Consider the following 24,827-nt stretch of genomic DNA (forward strand, 5'->3'; position numbering starts at 1 on the left):
AATAATAGCCACTAGATGTCAATAAAATGCACTTTTATAGACTGCCGGTGAACCACGTGAAAACACGGCCCGGGACACAACGCGTGGTTATATAATCACGTATTTACACGGCTCCGGGATACAAAGCACAAAAAAAGTTTATCTCATTTTAACTCAATTTGTTTGGACTCGCTGTTTTAGACGCGATTTTGCCAGATGTTTTCAAGATGGCGGCGCCAAGGTCAAAAACACAAACAAGTCCTACGGTGTAGGCTAATAAAAAAAACGCGATCTAAAATGACGTATCCGCATACAAAATTTAAACCAATTTGTGTGTTGCACAACATATTGTTTTTTAGTCAAAATCTGATCAGTTTCTGATCCGTATGATACAGGTCTAAGCAGAGAACCGCTGACCTGTTAGAAGCAGGACAACGCTCTATAATCCGTCTCCAGATCTCGGTAGGCTGTTCAACAAGCGTGACAGAGATAACTGCACTCCATGACGCTTACTCTTAATGGATTCTCTCTAGTACTTACCTAATGTAGGCGGGAGATATTATCTACAAATTATTGTAGACATTTAAATACGCCGCATTTAGAAGCCAATTAAGTCCGCCTCAACAATGTTTTGAATATGTTCAAATGTTTGTAGACAGGATGGATTTCCTCCTAGGGAGTTATTTAGTTTGAAATATGTTACAGCAGAGAGGAAAAACAAACTAGCCAATGACAGGTCATAAGGCCAGTAAGGCGCCTAGACTTCCATATTCCCTTCTCAGAAATGTTTTCCCTCTCTGTTGCAACAAATTCAGCCTGTCTACAAAAATTTTGACATACTCAAAACATTATTGATTTAACTAACAGGTATAAGAAGTGAAAAATTTGGAAAATTGTTTTCAGGCGTTATCTAGTAAGTGGAATGGTTCAGCCTGATGAATCTCACCCACATAATAAAGGTTTCAGCTATTTTACTTCACAAAATTCAACCGATGGAAGCGTTGAGGAAATGTGGACATTTAAACATGGGCAGAATGGTGAATGTTACACACTGCAAAGTGGCCGCTTAAAGATGAAGAACATTTTGGAGAAGGTAATATATAAGTCTAGGCATCTACAGGGCTTATGACCTGTCATTGGCTGGTTTAAGTGGCCACTTTACACACTGTGTAACATTCACCTTTCTGCCCATATTTGAACATCTATATTCCTTTGTTGTAATATGTTAATATTAACAGCTCCCCGGGGAGTTGAATCCAGTCCTTGTCTATAAAAATTTGGACAAACCGAAAATATTGCTAAATTATTTATTGACAATTCTTGATTAATTATTTATTTACATATAAGTTATTAATCAAAAATACTTGGTACACTTCCACTTATTTGTTTGACCAATAAGCGCTTTCACCCTCTAATGGGCATCTTCAGACTGGTAAACATTATACAGTGTAAGGATAATTTATATAAAACTAGAAATTATCTTAAGTGTAGGTACATTTAAAAATAAGTTGAAAGAGATACAATATGCAATATTTCAATGAAACAGAGCCAGACAAATTATTGAAACATGTAGGACATAAAAGTCCAAAGTTAGATAGATTCGAAATTTTAGAAATAAATAGAATAAAAAATCAAACATCATAATATTCAATACTAGCGCCAAAAGATCTTGCGAAATCGACTCTAGCTGTCGATTTTTTCATCTTCTCTACGCATGCGCAATCATCCCAGTGCATATTCTGTTTTGCACAATCCTTTACCCTGAATTTGTATGAAATATACCATATCTCCTAAAATCGTCATTTGAGCGAGACAGACAATGCTTCATACCGATGAATTGTACGTTAGAGGGAGAAGATAATACACACATTCCGGGCACTGCCAACGCATGCGCAGATTTGAAGTTCGTTTGTAATGTCACTTTGAACATGCGTAATGACATGATATTAGTGAGAATTTAGTTACAAATAACGTGCGCATTATGTTGGGCGCATTTAGCGTTTCTGGTTCCGATGCGCGGGCTGTCATACTATTGCTCATTTATCCCATCAGACCTATCATATTATTATATTATAAAACTTAACATACAATTTGATAAAATGTAAAGAAATGCACTGCCAATGTTTTCGGTCAGGAGACGCCAGTGATGTAAATATAAGTTATTACATCAACGTATTACAACAGAGATGAAGAACATTTTAGAGAAGGTAATATAAAAGTCTAGGCATCTACAGGGCTTATGACCCGTCATTGGCTGATTTAAGTGGCCACTTTACACACTGTGTAACATTCACCATTCTGCCCATATTTGAACATCTATATTTCTTCAATTCATTCATCATTGAAACCAAATTTTTCCTCCTCTATTACATGATAAATAGCATTAACTCCTAGTTTCTGTAATAACAAAGATATTTTCTATATTTTTATTGGAACTCCACACAAATTCGAGGTTAACGACAATATGAAAACATGCAGTACTCCCAAAGATTTTAAAAATATGTATTTTTATAATGTATCAATATATTTTAGAAAATAATTTTACTTTAAAGCCTCTAATTGAAAAATACAAGATGTTTTAAGTATGAAAAATCACCAATTTGTCTCTCCTTAAACTTTGTGTTTTTTAATATACTGAAGTTTACCTTTCACATACAGATCTATATTTAATGCTACCTTGCCAGGATTCAAACCCGGGACCTCAAGCAAGGTAGACGAACGCGCCTACCACTAGACTGCAATGCGGACTTACCTCCACTCGATATTCTTTGACAGGATTTTTAGAAGAAAGAGGAAAAAATAATCTTTTTGATTTTTAGGAATAACAATTTATGCTGTAATAACTATTGGCCTTTATTTTTTTTTTTCTTAATCTATAATAGTTACTTTTTTAACTTATTATGAATAATAATTAGAGTCGAAAACACTCATCAAGGATTCCGGTTTAATTACCCACACAAAGTTGTTTTATTCTCTCGCCCGGACAAATTATTTGAGTCGTTTCAGTACGCTGTTTTTAAAAGAATAACCCGCTAATGTGACCCATAATGAGCAGAAAATAAATGTAGTAATGTTAGGAGCAACTCTGAAAAACGCGAAAAATTTTATGTACCTTGAAAGCAAGATCACCTGGGATGGTAGAACAAAAAGAGAAGTTGACTTGGGGTCCTGGGTTTTATTCCCGTAGAACTCAATGTGAAGAATTTATCAGAATTTTCACTGCAATATTTCGAAAGAATCGAAGAAATACAGGTGTTCAAACATAGGCAGATTGGTAAATTTTACAGTGTGTAAAGTGGCCACTTAAACCAGCCAACGACAAGCCACAAGTTCTGTTGATGCCTATAATTCCTTGTTTTCCTCACTTGATTGTTCTCAATTTCTGTTGTAATATTTCAACCTTATTAAGGGGGTGAAATCCTGTCTTTGACTGGAGTGCCAATGCAGTGCTCTAAGCATCAAAGCACCACCGGGCTCGGCCAATGTGGAATAATGAAAAATGAAAATTTTGTGTCTATTGCTTCACCAGTCATGCTTTTCCTGAAAAATAGGGCCCAGTAGTATATAAGCTCCTCATGTTACTGCGATCTGTGTAAATCTATTGTCCCCTTTCTTAAGGTTTGCCATCCGCCCCGATGTTATCGAGCCCTCTTGTAATGTCCCAACTTAAACTTGCACATTGAAGCAACGCTGTTGACTAACAAAAATCTTCCACGCCCGTACAGACTACAAACAGGCAGATTGGGTGGCAAATGCCTTCAGCAATTTGCGTACATAAAGAACTTCATAGAGGCTGAACTTGCCTCGCTAGAGTAGAAGTCGAGAGATTCCGTGGAAAAAAAGTAGATTTATTTTTGTCAATTGTTGAAATCATGCAAGTATTTTGTAAAAGTCATCGTGTGGTTGCAATCAAAGACTGAGGTTATGTTAGAAGTTTTATTAACAGTTCTTAAAGGCGGTGATATAAAATAACGATCCGCGATCGTGTCGATCCGGGAAGGAAGTGAAGGACGCCAACGGTCGTTTTCCTGGACTCCAGTCCAGGCAACACGGTGGATATCCATCACCCTGATTGGCTATCATCATCCCCCTTCCTCGGTTTAAGTGTTGCCAAGTCACAATTTATTTATTTGCAATTCCTGCCCACATGCTCCACTTAGGAGCGGATGAGGAAAAGAAGAGAATTTGTCATTTTTTTTTTTTTTTAATTTTGTATTTTTGGGATTCCTTGATTTCATTAGCATATTTTATTTAGAATTATCAGTGATGCCAGCCTACAGTAAGGCCAATTTAATAGGTCACATTTGACACTTCATCAAAATTTAACAAAATAACCTTGTAAGGGCGGTAATAAAATATTATTTATTTTTTCGAATTTAGAACTGCACAATTGCTTAACTTTTTTCAATTACGATTACATATTTACTGTAATGACAAAAGAAGGTAATTTTACGATTTACTTTCGCTAATAAACCATTCTAAACATAATAAACTTTTTCTTGTTCTAAACGTCGTTACAATGTTGCATCAGTGAACCCTTTTTCTTTTTAAACACTAGAGATGTTACCAGAGGCGGTTCCTTAGTATGTGCATAAGTGCAGTGCACTGCCAAGTAAAAATTTGTGTAAATAAATTAGTCATTTTATTGATAGTAAAAATATGTTATAAGTAGGTAGAAAGAAACAGAGATTCGTTGCAATATTACACACGTGAACTCCATAATATTTAATACTAGCGCCAAAAGATCTAGAGAAATCGACTCTAGCGGTCGATTTTCTCATCTTGTCTACGTATGCGCAATCCCAGTGCATATTCTGTTTTGCACAATATTTTACCCCGAATATGTAGGAAATATATCATATCTCCTAAAATCGTCATTTGAGCGATACAGACAATGCTTCATACCGATGAATTGTGCGTTAGAGGGAGAAGATAATATACATATTCCGGGCATTGCCAACGCATGCGCAGATTTGAAGTTTGATTTGATGATTGACAAAATGTAAAGAAATGCACTGCCAATGTTTTCGGTCAGGAGCCGCCAGTGGATGTTACCCAGAAAAATCGAATGTTGATAATTTTGTTAAATTATGTACTTATGTTATTTTGCTCCTTAAATTTACAATAGACAATAATAATGGGACAGGGATTCGACTTCTGATTTTTAAAATAAAATTACAGTTCCTATATGCACTTTTTCATAGTAACTGAATTCAATTCACATATATTATGTTTGAAGTCCGAATCGATTCATTTACTTTAATCGGTGTTTTAAGGCAGGTCACCTCACTATGAAGCTAAAGCCGACAAATGTCAAATGTGACCTATTAAATTGGTCCTACTATAGTGGACCGATAAAAAAATCTTTTAAGAGTTCTACAGATACAACAATGGACAAAAAAAACTGTTCAAAAAAGTAAAATCTTTGCATAGAATCACAAAATAGTTACGTTCTATTTTTAATAATTTATTTCAAAATTGCTTTTTTGTTTCTACATCTCCCGAACCCGGGACCTCCCGATGAGACCCAAGCCAAATAGGGCAACTCTAACCCTACCTATGTACCATCAGATTTGGTGATTTTCTCTTTGTGTTGACCCAGTCAGGAATTGAACTAAGAACCTAGTCATGTTTAAAACGAGTTGTGTATGTAGAGCATGCTAACTCAGTGCTTATTTATTATAGTACTCGTAGACTGTTACATTCCATTATTTTAATTCGATTTTAATAAACTTAATGACAATACTGAAGATTGGATTTGTTTATTTCCAGATAGTTCCAGTGACTGGGATATTGAGCTCGAGATGATTTTATGATGGAGTCACCCGTAAGAATTAAAAAAGGTAAATCTATTTATTATTTCGAATACTTAATACATTATTTTCAATACAATTCAGTGCCACACGATGCATTTTTACTCATAAAATAAAATTTGTGCTCTGTAACAATATTTTCAAATTCAAATGTATTTATTCACAAAGTAACATAACAAATAACAAAGGATTTAAGACGTTAAATTGGAACTTTATATCAAACCAAGAACCCTTGAGCAATGGTTCGACATTATTAAGGTATAATACTCTCTAATAGCAAGAGTATTTGCCTCTTAAACATAGTTTCACTAATGTGAAAGATGTCGATCTCCAAAGTGATAATGTTCAGCTGCTTGACTGCTCTTCCAATCGGCATGACCAGAGACAGGTTGGTTCTGGAAACCGGGAGGTAAAACAGTCTGTGCTGACGCTGTCGGAGATAGCCATCAGGAACATAAAAATTAATACTCTCTAAAATGGCTGAGTTATCGATGAAACCCCTTAACAGTCTGAAAAAATGGGTCATTGTAGACCCATCCCTTCTAAGTTGTAAACTATTGGTCCCAAGCATACCCAAGAGGAACCCAGTGGGATAGAGCCACGGATAACTACCATACCCCTTCAATGTTGAAACACCTAACATTCGAGCGACTTTGCAGGATGTAGAAATTTACTTTTGAAATCAGTTTTCAGTTAACCCTACGTTTATGAAACCATGAAACTGCATGAAAAGTTTGGCATCATTATTTCAAGAAATGGTCCGGCAAATAAACCTCCATGATCCTACAGTTTGACACCATCAGATTACTTCCTATGGGGCTATGTTAAGTTGATTGTCTATAAAAACAAAGCGACAACTTGTAAAGCATCGGATGTCAATATAACACACTAGGCTTGTGATTTCGTGAACGATCGAATCTTTGTGATTCTATCATTTACAAATATTGTATGATCGAGTCATTCATATGAAAAGATTGGATTCTCAAAATGAATGACTATCGAGATCAAGTGAAACTCGAAAAGCGAGACAGCGATAAGAAAACAAATTCATTGAAGCGAGACAAAAAGTATAATATGAGTATTTAGAACGGCCAGCTGTAAAAAGGGTCTAACTTCATAGAAATAATATGTTATGCATGTATAGCAAATAAGCTTCTTCGCTACTAAGAGCCAATGATCGGGAATCACTTTTCTGTCGTTGCTCATGATCGGATCTAAGTAAGAATAAAATCGGTCCAGCCTTTTAGCATAACGCCTGCGCCGTCAGCGATTCAATCTTTGCATATACGAATGCTTTTAGAAAACAACGGAAATTTTAATTTAAAAAAAAAATACATTTATTAGTCTACATTAATATTGTTGCCTTCAAAATAGTCCCTATTAGATAGTATGCACTTGTGCCAGCGCTTTATCCAATTCTCAAAACACTTCTTAAACTCGATTTTTGGGATGGCCTGTAGCTTTCAGCGATGCGCTTTTAATTAATGTCATCTATGCTTGGAAAACGACGGCCCTTCTCTTTATTTTTGGAAACAGGAAAAGTCACAGGGAACCATGTCTGGCAAATATGGAGGCTGGGGCATCGTTACAATATTGTTTTTGGCCAAAAATTTAGGAACTAGCAATGAAGTGTGAGCAGATGCATTATCGTGGTGCAAAAGCCATGAATTGTTTTTCCACAAATCCGGGCGTTTCATATCCAAAACATTTGAAAAAAATTCATAGCATGAGCCAGTCGATATGCCAACATCATCAGCGATTTCTCTGATTGTGACCCAGCGATCGTTCATAACAATTTCACTAACTTTTTCCACGTTTTCATCGGTTGTTGATATGCTGAGGCGTCCGGGCCATCTTGGAAACGCTTATACCACTCGTAAACTTTTGTTTTACTCTGCATAGCAGACTCACCATCCATTTTTTACAAATGAAAATCGCCAAGCTCTAACCTTAGCGGCTGCCACAGACAAAGTAAACAATGAATATTATATCGTAATCATAATTCCCTTTCCGCACCTAATGGTGCATAGGGCACTGCATTGGTACACCAATCACAGCGTATCTTGATCATTTTTGTTACATGAAGGTAAGATGACCAGTCTTACGCCTGAGGTACCAGTCCACGGACTATGAAATATTCTGGTGTGAAAACACCCTTTTGAATAAATATTTCCTATCAACCATGTAGGCAAACGTCCTGACCATTACGCCACGAAGCCGACAAATGAGTACAGCTGAAAATTTTAGCATACTTCAGGGGCACGTAAACCAACATAATAAAAAAGAAAATTGACAATCGGACTCTCCGAACCCACGAAATTTAAAAATTCCCATTATTTTCTGAACGCACCTCGTACAGTACTAAGTGAAAGAACCAATTGACTCCAACTTTTGGAACCGATCTTAGATTGATTCGATCTATTCTAACGAACAAATGACACGAGCCTTAATATACACACCATTTCGGAAGCCAAATATGGTGGAAAAAGTGTCTAAAAATTGGACCCACAGACAATTTGGAACTGCTTGTCAAGGAGGATATTTTTTGTCAGATATCGTTTTCAAATAATAAATGTTTATTTTCATTCATTCGAAGACAATAAAAACAAATTCTTTCCAACAAATACTTCCTTTTCTTTTATTTCAATTTAAGGTTGTACACGGTTACAGGTATATAAGCCAAGCCTAACCTGACTGATACTGATAAAAAATAGTACATAATATACATTACAATAATGCAACTAAACTAAAAACAAATATATTGATACAGTTGCAAATAGTTCAATAAGTGAATATTCAAAAGCTTCACCTATTTACTATATAATTAATAATAATCTCCCTAAAATAGGTAGAGAATTGGAGATTATGTAATTAATTTAGCATTTCTGTCTTGAATTCTGTATGTTTTGGAAATATCAATAACATATTTTACAAGCAAAAAAAAAACTGAATCTGGATATTGAATTATTTAAACTGCACTTTGAAATACTTACCATCAGTGACAAAAATAAGAGTAAAATGAATTAATCTACATTTTGTCAATCCTTACGCAGTTGACTTAGGAGGCCCTCTGTTGCATTGTATTCAAATTATAACCCTTTGTTAATGTAGTAGTGACGGAACATTTTAAAATGAAATATTCTAGTGTGCTTACAAACACAAATGAAATTTGTATGTTTACTCGGTTCACCGACAGGTACTTACACATTGACACGTGGTAATTAAACATTTGAATGCACCGCAAATTACTTTTTGCAGCAGAACCAAGTTGCCTGACGTCCATAGCAAACCTCCGCTGCTAAACCATAACAACGGAACCGCAGTAATTTCGCCTTGTTTTGTCCGTATGTAGGAGAAGCGGAACAACTGCCTGTTCTAACGCATAGATTTGACTATAATTCTATCTCTTTCCCAGCGCGGTTTCGTCGATCTACTCCGACGCCATTCACACTTCCGCGCTCCGGCCGCCATTTTGTTGCAGAGCCGCTTTGTTTTCGCACTTGTTTGAGAAAGTCAACAAAAACAAAAAGCAAAACTACAGCTTTTTCTCAAAATGGACGTCGATTTTACAGAAAAATTAACTAAAGAGGTCAGAAATAGACCTATTAAAGGCTTAACCTTCTATTTTGTTTTATAATATGTGGCTTCAAAAGGTTATGTAAATCTTTAAAACTCTCCGGGCTCATGACTCTAATAACGACGACATTTCGCTCTGATTGCTTCGACTCAACTGACTCAAGTGACGTTCGACAGCGGAATTCATCCGGCGGTTTCTCTACTCGTATTTCGCAGCGGAGGTGTGCTACGAGCGTAAAAGTTGTGTTAGAAAGTCTAGTAAATCTGGATACTTGAAGTTTATTTACACTTTGCATAACATCTAGTTGTTTGTTCGAAGTGTCGGAGAAACCAAAGATTTCTTGGCAGAAGTTGAGGAGACAGATCCTAACCATCACAGAAGGTGTCGAAATCTGAAAATCAAAACACAACAGATTAAGTGAAATAAATAAGGATTGCAGGCAGTTTGATTGCTGTGATATAAGTAGTTTTAACATCTTATCCATATGCTCAATACTTGCATAGATATGATTCTTTGCAGTTTTGTTGGAAAACGCAATAATAAAGCAAATTTTCATTGCCAAGTTAATTGATGTATTGTATTCAACATTCTTTATATACAATTCAACCATTTTGTAGTTTTTAAGGAGAAATACCAGAGTTCTTATTATTTACTTTAATATTTAAATTTACAGACCATTTCCTTAAAGTCGTAAATAGCTTGTGCTGGAAAAATGGGATTTGAACCTCGGACCTTCGGCCTGTGAGTCCACATTACTATCACGGGACCACAACCCGGTTATTTTGTGTTATTATTTATGTACAAAAAAGTTACATTTTGCTCTGTGGGTTTAAGCTATCCTCTTTTTAGCCCTATAGCTCAAGGCACCAAAGGTGTTTTTAAAAAAAAACCTTTATTCAAGATAAACACAAAATGTAAATAAACGTAAAAATATGGCAACATCTCGTGACATCAAATCAACCTGAATATAAATATGCAGCGAACAAAACATTGGCTACACAGGTGTGTTATTATTATGTTTTAATATTTAGTTTTTTTATTGCAGGGGCCGCAGTGGTGTTGGCAGTCTTCTGCTGCTTGCAAGTCTGTTACGGCTTTCCAAATCTGAAATCCAACGAGTTGGTCGAGAGAAATGAACAAAACGCCACCATCACTTCAAATGTCCAATTCCAGGATAAAACTAATAACACATTTCGTTTCATCCCAAGAAACAATACAATCATTTTCCAAAGAAAAAACATTACAAATATAGCAGAATCTTTTACACCCACTTCTATTTTAGTTAATAATACTAGCACTATTAGAAATAATGACCCCGAACTTGTGTCAACAACGCCGAGTGGAAGCAAAATTAGTTTCAGGGGATCAGTTAAATATTTTACAACTAGAACTCCTTTTAAACCAAAAATACCTCTAATGAGAAGAAATATTACTAAAATAATCTCGGATAGCTCAGATATCACCGACGTCAATGTGACAACAGATGCGCCTACGAGAGCTACGACGAGTAAAGTTATCGAATCGATAAAAGAAAAGCACAAATATGTCGAACCGACCAAGTACGCGAGGAGAAATAGCACCAGGCTTAAGGAAGAGGCTTCAAACAAATCTAGCGTTAATGTCACAACGGTGTCACCCATCATACATAAATTTAAGGAAAAAGTTACCACAACTCAAAAACCGAATGACGTAAAGAAGATCAAATTGAACAGTCTAGAATCTACACGGTACACAAGGAGGAATATCTCTAGGTTGAGAGAAGACGCTTCAGACAAATCTAATGTATTAACGGAAGTTCCAATAACACTGCGGGAAAGGTTCTCGACAGTAAAACCAGGAGTGAGAGAGAGGCAGAATAGTATAGAAACTACTACAAAACCAAAAAGTGGAAATAGGGCTGAAAGCAGTAAATCCATGGACTTCAGTTTCAACATTGACAAATACACATCGGACGAGTTCCATGACATCAACAATGTATATTCTCATTCGGTGTCTCCAGAAATTGAACATTTTATTGTTCCGGAAAACGTTTCAGACTATTTTGTTAGCGTGGGATCTGACCCTTATATGACATCCCCAGATTACGACTATCGCCCCTCCAAGTCATCCATGTCCCTTACTACGCCCTCATTCGACTATTTCGACAGAAAATTCAAAGAGGTATCGGATAGCATCAAACAGAACTTAGCCGACGCCGATGCAGAGTACGCTAAAAATGCTAAAACTATACAGGACGCGCCGGATCTCGATGCAAACACGTCGAGTATGGAAGTTGACAATGTTAATTTTGAGGACCTCCTGGCACAAGCGCCAGACAATAATACGAAAGTTATGTATAAAAATACGCAACAGATCATCATGTCGGATACAAAAGATCCGTCAAACTCTCACATGGATTATGCGGACTTTAATGGTACCAATGTATTCTATGAAATGTCAATGGTATCTACTGAATCTTACGAAATAACATCTCCACTCACAAAAATAGTATATCCTACACCGCAAAATGCATCTCAAGATGAGATTATAACAGCACCACCTTCGGTTTCAAATAAAATGGATAAACTCAATGCTACAGCGAGTAATAAAGTATCCAAAATTGTGGGTAGCGAAATTATTTCAAGACGTATCGATCATTTTAAAACAAATGGGACGCGAAAAGAATTTCTTACAACGGTAAGGATGAGAGCTCAAACTACACCTAAACCGAGAGTACGAATATCTTTAAAAACCAATAGAAATTTACGAAATACAACAGTTCCAACGTCTAAGATCGGAGATATAACAACAACTAAGGCTCCGGAAGTTGTGAAAATGTTTCCGTTCACAAGAAGGCGCACGACCCTTACCACTGTAGCATCCAATATTGATCCCATATTGCAAGAAGCCAATAGTTCATCCAGAGTTATAGACTACACTAAGTCGGTGAGGGATAATTCTATTCCAACCCTCCGAAAGAGGGGATCATTTCCTGGTGACTTGAACACTACGAACTCGAGTGTTAAGGAGAACGATCCTCAGTACACCATACCCCCAACTGCCTGGGCGCTTATTACACTGAGAGATACGCCAACTTTGAAAGGAAAGAATTCATCTTTCATGGAGTCTCAAGCATCTCCTCAAACTGATAATTTTATCAAAACAGGAGACGGTTTGCAAAAAATAGATAAAAGTTCAGGTGAGCATTTCTACTTGTTCATTCCCATTAGATATTCTATTCGATATTATTCGCTGAAATCAGTCTTCAAAGATATTGAGGTGGAAAATTCCTGAGGATAATTATGATAGAAACTGTCAGAGATAAAATGGCGACACGAGTAGCAGTAAACACAAGGTGAGAATGATTAAGAAATTTTCTACCTCAGTATCTTTGATGACTGATTCCAGCAAATAATAGTCAAGTAATTTTTTTTTGTATTATTACAAAAGCTTAGAGTCTAGCGCAGTTTTTAAAGCCACTCAAAAACTAAGGAATTGCCTTTTCAGATTTTAAATTTTAAGTTGAAGTCTGATTCGCTCGAACTTAAATTCTGCATTTTAGGTCAAAATTTTTATAGCTTCCATTAACGTTACTTTTGAATGTCACTTCTTCGGCCCCCTGTATATTATACCTATTATTTTACCGTACATTCTCGGAGACTCGACCGCTGTGCACGTGCAAACCACGAGCCCACTGCGTAATATCGCATGTTTGGCTCATTTCACACCACGGCAAAAATCTACATATATCATGATACGAGTAAAATTCAATACGGTGGATCAATATTTATTGTTTTACAATTATTTATTTCTTTAATGCTTGGCAAACGCAATAACTAGTACACCATGAGACCAACTAATCACCAGTCGATTTCCTTTTGCAGGATTTTTACCTGAGAGTACTCGTTAAATTGAAATATGTTAAAATAAATTTTAATAAAATTATCATTGAAATCTCTTTTGCAAAATTTTACTTTATTATTTGAATCGGGTGGCGGTCCTGTGGATTTGTTGCGGACTCACGGATCAGAGGTCCGAGTTTCGAACCCATGTCTACCCCAACTTGATTTCCATTTTTTAACAATGAGTTATTTACAACTCGTTGAAAATGGTCACCAAAATTGAAATATAAGAACGGTAATATTTCTTTTTTTTTTAATAATATATTTATCGAGGCGTTTTTATTAAAGTCATTAAGTAAGAAGTTTTATAAAAAAAATTAAAAATATAAATATTATCAAATTTAAATAGGTACTAGCGAATCTAATAAATGTCTATCCACTATAATTTTACCGTCCCATTTAGATTAAGATGATATGTGTGAAATAGGCTATTCTTTGTCGGGTATCTCGTGGCTGGTTTGTTTATTTGGAAATTCTCGTAATAATGAACTGACTTTAGCATGATTCCTACATAATTTAATGAAAAATGTAATTTTTTCATTTAAAAAAATCTAATTAATTGGCTCTTCTGTACAGGTCACTTAGAAACTTTTGGCTTTCCACCACCGATACGTATTAACTAGTAAAAGTTTTTTGAGGTTACCTTTTTTAAGAGTCGCCTAAAGAGATCAGAGCTGATGTTTGTAATACAAAATCTCTTCATTTCATTTTCAGAAGTTCACTCCCTGCCATCCAACTCACAGCCTGTGTATGAAAAATATCCACGCCCCTCAGCACCTAAATCATCAGAATCAAATAATGAAATGGCAACACAGTCAGTCAACTCCGGTAAATTAAATACTGCTAAAGAGGGGAACACCAGCGTAAAAAATAATACCAATAAAGTGAAAGAAATTATTCCCGATAGCGATCACGGGTATTCATCGCACGAATCAATAACTAAATTACCAAGTGATATAACAACTCCCATTTACGATATTTTACCCGATTCCACTTCCATCAACTTCATGCCTCTGGATTATTATGGGCCCACAGGTGGTGAGGAGTCAAGCGACGATAGCACCGAAAACTTTACTACAGACTCCGGTGATCTCCATACCGACTCTCCCAAAAATGAAATCAATTCCCAAATTACAACAATGCGCAATGTACCTTTGCCGGAATTATTAAAATTCTCTTCGGAAGAATCGGATGACTCCACTATCTTCAGCACAACCGATATATCTAAAAGCACCACATCCAATAAAGATTCGATGGATGACATTATGACATCGACGATGGAGATTTCGACATCGGACGATGAGGATAATACTGGATCGCTGATGACTGTTGGCACATCAAAGGATAGTAGTACTGATAGGATACCGAAGAAGCATCTCAACAAAGAAGTAGACGAAGTTCACCAATCCACAACAATTGAGTCTTTAAATGAAGTTGCTACAAGCACCCTAGGCTATGGCTTGCCTAGTTTTATGACTGACCAAAATATTTTTAAGACAACAACCAACGATGACTTGGATGATTTTAGTTTTAGTACTATTGTCACTGTGGATACAACACCTAAAGTGCAAACAGAAAATTCACATTCCCTCGACGTTACAACTGCGGATATTAAGAACACTTCTCAAGACATTGAAGCTGCCTCCACGATATACTTTGGTTCGACTAACGCCAATATAGGCGATATTTCAACAACAACATTCTCTCAAACCACAAATTTCGCCGCAAATAGCGTTTCAAATACAGAAAGTTCTACGATCTCCGTGACAACTCCTTCGGAAAACAGAGAACCCAAACACAACATAGCTACTCCAGAAGAAGATAATAAAACCAAAAATTCTGCGAGTTCCCCGGATAATTCAGACGATTGGCAAGACACATCTGATGCCAATATCGACATGAGAGATATTTCCGATAATAGCAAAGTCAATAAACCGGATAATGAAAGCGCAGAAGTTGATTCGGAATTTAATGGTTCGGATAACGAAATTCCAAATTTGGGTAGAAACGATAGTCAAGCCGAGATTGCAACAGAACCGACTAATATAGAAGTGATAATACCGAGCCATTCTGAAGTAGTTCGGGATCCGATGGAACCTCCTCCGACGGAGACCACCACCGCATACAGTGAAGGGATGGGGAAGTTCGACAGTGATGACAGCACCGGAACCGTGGCAGCCATCACCATCAGTGTTATCGGGGTCGTCGCTCTCCTGCTGCTCATCGTACTTCTGGTATGTGTCTTTATTTATTTATTAATTTAGAACAATAACTTTACTATGCTGCTATAAAATGTACATATACTCAGTCAATATTTAAAATCTATGTGCTAAACAACACTTAAATTATTTAAAGCATTAACTTTGTGATTCTGTAAATAACTTTAATTTCGTCAATTGTTATAATATAAAGTACTATTTAGTGATTCAAATGAAAGTAAACCCATATGGCAGGGTGCAGAATTCCCAGAGGAAATAACAAATCACATTAGGTGTATTGACCTTCGATAACTGAATCATTGAAATACTATAAACATTATTAATCAGTAAGATTCAACTATGTCAAAAAATACTGACTGCAAAAGAAATAGATTGAATTAAATAATATTTTATTATACTTTCAGAAGAAGGGTTATTTAATTTATTAATGATTAAAGGAATAAACGAAAGAATTCATTTAGGTAGAACCTGACCACCTGTATCTATATTGTGAAGATTTTTTTTAAATATTCCTTATTCATAAGGAGAAGGTTTAGGTTTGCAATATGATTTTTTTGATATTCAAGAAATTGAAAACAATGTTTTAGATTTTTTTTTTTTAAAGAAATATTTGCATTCTTACGATTTACCCAAATATTTAATTTTGAGGGCCATTTTCAACGAGTTTTAAATAACTCTTCTTGTGAATTCTTCTGGAGTCTTGTGAATTCTTCTCAATTCCTCAGGTTTTCAGTGATGATATGCATCGCAAAATCTTCAATGTAAGGAGCATAATGTTTATACAAATATACAATATTATGCCCATTACACCGAAAACTTCACGTGCATTTTTCTTCTTTTCTCTCTGGTCGGTGGAGGTCTCCGCCGCTTTCATCTGGATTGTTTGTTGCATAATACTACAATTAACCTAGCATAATATTTTATGTTTAACTTCAAATATATATCTAGGTTAATTGTCGGTATTTTGCAAAAAGAAATCGGGAGTACATCAAACTTCTGAAATCATAAGTACAATTAGTAGATAATTTTCCACAAAATGACATGCTCCATAGTGGGTTTCGCATCACAGCCACTATAAATTGTTATAAATATTATTTATAATTAAAAATACATTTTTTAATTCGTCACCAGGGCCCCGGTTACAATAGGAAGATAACATTTATCTTCAATTGAGTAAAATTAAGTTTTCTGTATAAACATGAGTAAAAAAAAATTTCTACACATGTTCAATTACCGGTTACCGACGAAGATAATTAGAATTTTCATACAAATTTACACACTTTCATACATAAATATCGATATTAGTTTTTACCGTCTCAGTATATACCGAAGATAGCTGTTCATAATAGCGGCCCTGGCCATCGATAGCAGAATGATGATTCGACAATGCTTGTCGATCATCGTCATTGCCTTTCCGCACCTAATGGTGCATAGGGCACTGGATTGTTACACCAATCGCAGCATATCACAATCAATTTAGTTACATAAAGGTAAATCAGTCTCACGCTTCAGGTACCAGTCCAGGGACTATGAAATATTCTAACGTGATAACATCCTTTTAAATAAATATTTCATATCAATCATGTCGGGAATCGGACCCGAGACCTCTTGCATGGCAGACAAACGCGCTGACCATTACACCTTGAGGCCGACATGTTGTTGATGTAGTAAACTCAAATTTACTTACTACTCGATAAAAAAGTTATTTTATGAAATTTAGCCAGCAAAGTTCTAGATAACTGAATCCAATCAAAAATTTCATACAAATATTGAAATGATATATTCAATTTATTATATAAATAAAACACGAGTGATACTTTAATCCACAAATTTGGAATATCCAGTGACCGGTTTCATCGCTTTCGCGACATCTTCGAGACTGGTATCTTTATTAAAAAGTTAAATGTATTTATACAGAACAGAGGTAAGGATACATAATTCAAAGTTATATGTAAGTTTATTTATATAATAAATTACAATGAACTTCCATCAAGAATTTTCACTTACAAACTTAAATGTTTTGATATATTCAAGTTATATTATTCGCCTCAACACAAAACGGGACTTTATTTTTATAGTTAGGTCTTGCGACTCAATAAAAAAAAAAATCTGTTATTTGTGAATTAATAAATGAACAAAATTAGAGTCGATTATTATCACAGCATCTTTTTACCTTTCAAAATAGTAATGATTTTTGTAATCGAATGGAAATGTTTTAAAAGTCTCAATTAAATCGGGTATGTAATAAATTTGTTTCTATCTTTAGAATACCTTGCAATACCCAAAAAAATAAACGCGCACAGACATCAGTTATAATATTCGAGTGTAAATTAATCAAATTTGTAAATACGCTATGTTTCAAATCATAATTAAGAATGAATTAATTTTCCAAATAGAATTTTCTTACCTTCGTATTCTTCAGCTCAGTGTTCCGAGCCGATGTTCCGAGCCGGTGTCCAGAGCTGGTGTTCCGAGCTGAATACATTGCGTCGAAGCTCCAGAGGAATGATTCGTGTCACTGCTAAATTTCGTTTGATCCTCACTGCTTCTAATGGAATTTCTTGATTTACTTTATCTAAAAACACCGACTTTTCATATTCAGCACAAGTCCTTGCGATTCTTTTTAATACTTTTAACACAATAAAACTCTGCAACCACATTTGAAAATAGTATTTCTTAGCTTTGCAACTTATTAAAATACAATAACGACAGTTAGAAGGAAAAACTCACTTGTTGCTTCTGTTGGGTCATTTTGTGGAATTTATTTCTCCATTGGATTGGCCCGGGATCATATCTGATCTGGAATCCGGACAGTCCCGGTATAGGGGAATACTCGCCAGGAATCACAAGGACTGCCAACAATAAAAATATAGTATTATCCTTAATGGGATTCCCGCAATTGGCTTCGGTGTTACAATGACATTAAAATTTAATAACGTAATTACGTTTCTTTCTTTTTTATCAAATTAATTTTAAAAATATATATATAATGTGGATCGAATACATTAAAATACTTTTCATATTTTTTTATTAAAAATTTAAAAAACTACATTAAAAAAAAAAAAACAATTTCAATAAATAACCACATTAGTGAACAAGTATATGTACCAAAGTATAAATGAATTAAAAATATTATTTTATTGTTTCTGATGTGAATAAAATTAAATGATTATTAATCAAAAAACAATTATAATTCATAAACATATATTTTAAATTAAAAATAAAATGTGCAAAAAAGTCATTTGTTTAAAAAGAAATATTTGCGTTTTTATGATTTACCCAAATATTTTATTTTGAGGGCCATTTTCAACGAGTTGTAAATAACTCACTATTAGAAAATAGAATCGTGTTGTGGTAAATAGAGATTCGAACCACGGACCTTTGGTCCATGAATCCGAGACGCTAGCCACAGGACCACAACCCGATTCTAAATAATATAAATTCAACTTTTTTTCTGTTTCTTTTTCTTCTTTTTAAATATTATTTCCATTTATGTAAATACTAACTACAAAATTTAAAATAACTTATTTGATTTTAATTTTTAAACTACATGCTTTTATTTGTTTTTTTCCTTTCTTTTTTGTACTTGAAAAAAATCAAATAGTTAATTGATAACCTTAGATACAATGATAATACCATATGGGAACTTCACTGGTCCATCAGAGTTAAGACTAACTTTGTATATTATAAAACTTTATAATCGTGCTGTATGTTTCCTGAATATTTTTTTTTTAATTTTAATAAAATAACATTTTAAAATAAGGAGGAAAAAAATTAAAATAATAATCAGAGTGACATAATCTTGAAAAATTGATTTAAATTTAATTATTGTTAAATTATTAAATTATACCGTTAAAATAAAACATAGTACTCATATACAACTACCTAGCAACAATTTTATTAAAAAATAAAAATATTCAAATCACTTACATAATTATTAATAAAACAAAAAATCTTCTTTAAGAACAAAAAACTCTTAAAAATTTGTAAGGGTAATTTAGGATTTAGGATTACTTTTAAAATCATTAAAAATTTACATTATTGTATTTGTCATTTATTTATTTATTATTGTTTCTATCTGTGATCACTCAACTATTTGTAATTATTTAAATGTTTAGTTATTAAATTTAGAATTTATTATTTAGTTAATTTGAAATTCGCTGATTTAATGCAATGAGTATTCTCTTAAAACCACGCAACGTAACTGTAATGAGGAGGGGATTGTACTGCATTTTATACTTACTGAGTATAGAGGCTCTTTGTATCCTGTGACAATATCAGATTAAAACGTAAGTGAGGAATACATTCAACCTGCCATTTTTAATTTGTCGCTCATCTTTTCATAAATTAATTAGAGAGAAGTTGAAGAAATGAGTTGTTTAATTTTTACAATATTTTGAGTACCGTCAAACATGACAATTTTGCCCAGCCATGACAATTTTGCTGCATCCGTGTTTGAGATATTTCTTATTTCTTAAAAATATTTCAATCTTTTCATTCTCCTTTATTTCTTCAGGTAACTCATTGTACAGCTTCAACCCCTTGTACAATGAGTTTTGAGATTCTGTTTTTCTCCTCATTGGTAATCCTATCTTTTTTTATCCCTTGTTTCATATGTATAAAAAAACAGTTCTTTTTTTGTACAGCAGTGCAATTATTTGCTAGATTACCAATACTTTGAAATTGTATTTTATGTACAGAATTCATAATATTTTCTATATTTTATTACCTGATTTAGACTGTTAAAAATATTTATACAAAAAACGTTGAAAATAAAAAAATAAGTCTTCATAATTTCACAAAAATCTGGAAAATTTAATTAAGTAAAACTTTCTAAAATGTGGTCGGATATTCTTACATTTTTAAAAATGGTTTAAATTGTTTTTAAATGGTAAAAAATGAAATTGGTTTTTGTATTACCATTTTTAATTTACTCACAGAAAATGACTCAATCTTGCAGTTTTTAAGGTTTACATTAACTTAATAAAGCATAAATAAATAAATAAAATTATTTAAACACACTTTTGTAAACGTCAAACTATGCCTAGCGGTGCAATTGAGAAGCTGTGTTTAGTTACAGGGATGCACCGATATGAATACTTTTCAAAAATGTAACAAACGTGAGTTAATATTACAATTTACATTTCCCAAAATCCAGTGAAAAGAAATAAATGGCTCGAAATAATTATAAGGCTTTAAAGTTTTTTTTACTAAATAGGCATAAATAATGACAAAAATGGTAGAAAAAAATCGTTTAAAGAACCCGTTAAACAATTTTAAAAATACATTTTTTCATTAGAAGTTATAAATAAAGGCTTTCTCAGAACTCATGTATACTTAACTCAATTTCGTTAAATACTATCTTCTCTTAAATGTTCTTCGTCTCTGCTGCAATATGTTTATATTCCCCAAATATCTTCATCCTTTTATAGTTTTGTAAAAGGCAATTTGCCGTATATGCCAATAAAATTAAAATAAAATATTCATTTTTAAAAAAGCATTTGACTGAACATCCCTCTACACGTGTCAAGCATTTTGTCCCAAAATCTGTCAACAAAACAATACTCCTTTACTAATGGTCCGCAATCTTGGCATTGTTTTTATTAACGCAATTAAGTTATCTTTAATTGGTTAGGTGTGTACTGGTCTGTTGTATGTGATGTGAGAAAATATTTTATTGGGGTGACTAACTCTAATATTATTAATTTCACTTTCTTATACGGAAAAACAAAGGGTAAAAACTGTCAATTATTATAATCAATATAATACTATGTTTTACAAGTTTATGGATTGAATATTCATTCAATGAGGAACTTCAGCCCTACGGGGAATAGGATACAATAAATGTTTTCTTGCGCGCGGTAAAAATTGGAGCATTAAATTGTACTGAAAAGTTTCCTGAAAATGTACGAAAAAATTATAAAAAGCCTACTTTGAACGACGTAACTGGTTCATATGAACCAACCGAGAGAATTATGGAAGATTTCCGGTTTGCTTGCAGTGAATGGAGCAATGGGCAGAACTGATCGAGAATAAGCGGATGAGAACCTCTGACGTCACACGCGGATTTATTTCAGAAATACAAAACTCTGAAAAACCGTAGCGCTGATAATACGATATATAAAAATTGAAAAAAAATATTTGGCTTAGTTTAATAGTCTATTAACAAATAAACTTTTGTTTAACCACAGAACTTCGTCATTGCATTTATTATTGCAACATAGGGAAAACATTCTTGAGACAGGAATATGGGAACCATTTATATAAATGTCCAACCACACAGCGAGACAGTAAAAGAAATAGAGTTAAATTTAATGAAAATTAGTTAAATTTTATGACTTTTTGGTATATATCTGGTATAACTTTTTATAAATATCGTGATCTTTTCAAATCCATGCATGTAAATAAATAGAAAGTACGGTGGCAATCCACTCCTTAATAGAAATAAAAACACAAAAACTGATCTTTCTGAATCATAACAATTGTACCTTTGATGGTGGAATTTCAAAGCCTATGTGCATGTATTATATAATAAAAAAATAACGAAGATTTTTAACCTTTTCATGATGCATTTTAAATTAAATTAATATACGTATTGATAATATTTGTATTATGAATACAAGAGATTTACTTTTAAAACATTCCTATTAACAATTTACAAGATTTTCCCTATGTTTAAACATCCATATTTCTTCAATTCTTTCGTTTGTTGATTTTAGTGAAGTCAGGGAGCCGAAAACTTAATTGTTGTAGTTAGTAAACATTCCTGGTGGACTTTATAAGCAATTTAAGCACTTTAAGGAATTTATAAGCACAATAAGTTTTTTTATATAGCGCCATTTTTGTGAAAATCACCCCGAGGGCGCTGTACAATAAATAAATATCCCAGCACGTCTTGCAGCTACAGAGCGTACGGACAATAAGAAATCTAACTTTTATTCACTTTTTTTTTTATTTGACAATGAAGTTAAGAGTTTGAGTGATATTTTTAAAAATGAAATAATAAACAAATCTATATAAATAGAAGTTAGATAACAACAAGTCATGCAGCTACTGAGCGCATGGACGGTTGGAATTCTAGACCCCATTTACTAAATTCAGGTATTTGATAGTTGATAACATTTACCTATTAAAGCTAGATTAATAATCGTCTTGCAGCTACAAAGTGCATGGAATCGTCCAATGCTCGCGAAATTCTAGCAACTTAAAATTATCAATAAATTTACAAAACAAACATTGAGCATAATACTAAATGTTTAAAGTGTTCATAATAAAAGGTGATTATGATATATAACAGCACGTCTTGCAGCTACATAGCGCATGGACAGTAAGAAATCTAGCCCCTATTTACATTTTTTATTTGACAATGAACTTTAGAGTTTTAGTGATATTTCAAAAAATTAAATAAAAAACAAATTTATAAAAATACAAGTTAGATTGCAACAAGTATTGCAGCTACTGAGCATATGGGCGGTTGGAATTCTACACCCCATTTACTAATTTTAGATATTTGATAGTTGTAAAAATGAATGGTATAACTGTTAACTGTCTTCTGTATGCGGATGATGCCGTGCTTCTTGCTAGCAGCAAAGAAGACCTTCAATTCTTAGTAACAAAAGTCTACGAGGTATGCAAGAAAAGCGATTTGCTTATGAATGTTGATAAATCGAAAGTGATGGTTTTTGAAAGGGATGAAAATATAACTAAATGTGAGATCAGCGTGAACGGAGATATTCTGAATCAGGTAGAAGAATTTGTGTACCTGGGAAGTATGTTTACTAGGGACGGAAAGGCCGATAAAGATATTGAAAGGAGGGTGAGTGCCGGGAACAGGGTGAACGGTGCACTAAAATCTACTTTGGCAAACAAATGTTTATCGCAGGAGGCTAAACTAGCAGTTCACAACGGAGTTCTAGTTCCAACTCTAATGTATGGGAGCGAAGTATGGAATTGGAAAAATAATGATGAAAGTAGGTTGAATGCTGTCGAAATGCGATCCCTCAGGCGAATGTGTGGTAAAACGATGTATGATAGGTGCACAAATGTCGAGATCCGTGAAGTGTGTAAGGCTGAGACATGCATTATTGACAGAATTAAGAAAGGGGTGCTGCGTTGGTTTGGACATGTAGAGCGAATGGACAGCGAAAGTGTTCATGCTAAAAAGTAAACAATAAAAAAAACTAAACTGATAAAGCACCGTTTCAACACTATGGATAGCAAAACAGATAAAAATATCCGAAGGGTAGCTTTCGTAGATTTTGGGTAGTCATAGTGGCACATGTGGCAAACACATGCTGTTTGCTCATATGTGATTCCTTTATAACTGGCTACTAGGATGATGTTCATCGCATCCCATCATCTCTGTTTATATTGTCAGAATGTTTGTAAATCTCTATCGCTTATTTTACCAATCGAGTTTGGTGACTCTTCGGTCGTTCTAAGATTATCGGCTCGAAAGAAAACTTATGCCCCATTTCTATGTGTATTTCGCTCTTTTCCAGTCAGTGGCAACCAACGGTGTAGTGGGCTGGGGAGGTTGCACGGCGTCTATCATGAACCCCTAATAAACGTACAAAAATTAATACTAAGAGTGATGATGCGATGTCCCCCCACTTTCCCATCTGAGACATTGTTCCAATTCATGAAGGTGTGACACGTTTCTGGCCATGCGGCTACAAGAGTAGATCCCAGCAGAATGCTCGTACGAGGTTTTCTTGTAATTTGAATTATTTAATTACAAAAACACGAACGACATTTGCTCAGAGGAATTTATCTTGTTGTGAGTGTGAGTAACATATTAAGTTTTCCAAAACGAAAGACATTTTTAGAATGAGTGTACAAGTCTGGATTTTGTCTAAGGGAAGAGACCATTGCAAGAGACTGCTGCGAGATATTGCAAAGATGTATAGATATTTTAACATCAAACTACATAATAATAATTGTCTTCAAAGTGCTCATTGTAATTGCCCAATATTGGATAGGACAGACAATGTCAAATACTTAGGAGATATTATTGATATAAATTTAAAGTGGAAACAGCATATTGAAAATATTACTAAGAAACTTAAGAGACTAACGTATATATTCAAAACAATTCGAAATATAATTAATGTACAGGAACTTTTAAAGATTTATTTTGCATTGTGCCAATCAATTTTGGAGTACGGTATAATCGGTTGGGGTGGTGCGAGTGACACAGTTCTAAATAGTGTATTTGTTGCACATAAATCCATAATTAATATAATACTCCGAGTCCCGATACAGACATCTACTGAAATATTCCATAATTCACAACTTATGACACCAAAACAATTATACGCTAAAACAATACTCACTTATAGATTCAAAAACTACTCTT

General features: G+C 34.1%; 1 protein-coding gene across 1 annotated transcript in view; it reads left to right on the plus strand.

The window, feature by feature from the left end:
• LOC148282432 (uncharacterized) overlaps positions 1-24,827 on the plus strand; it is a 162,802-nt gene that overhangs the window by 117,466 nt on the left and 20,509 nt on the right. The window contains exons 5-7 of the mRNA XM_088225087.1: positions 5,752-5,822; positions 10,415-12,547; positions 13,965-15,484. Coding sequence (XP_088081213.1) covers positions 5,792-5,822; positions 10,415-12,547; positions 13,965-15,484 — 3,684 coding nt within the window. The 5' untranslated portion in view covers positions 5,752-5,791. The remainder of the gene's footprint in view (positions 1-5,751; positions 5,823-10,414; positions 12,548-13,964; positions 15,485-24,827) is intronic.

Source organism: Micrasema longulum, unplaced genomic scaffold, assembly GCF_059751315.1.
Source record: "Micrasema longulum isolate JH-2025_06_02 unplaced genomic scaffold, ASM5975131v1 h1tg000330l, whole genome shotgun sequence".
In the NCBI taxonomy this organism is placed as follows: domain Eukaryota; kingdom Metazoa; phylum Arthropoda; class Insecta; order Trichoptera; family Brachycentridae; genus Micrasema; species Micrasema longulum.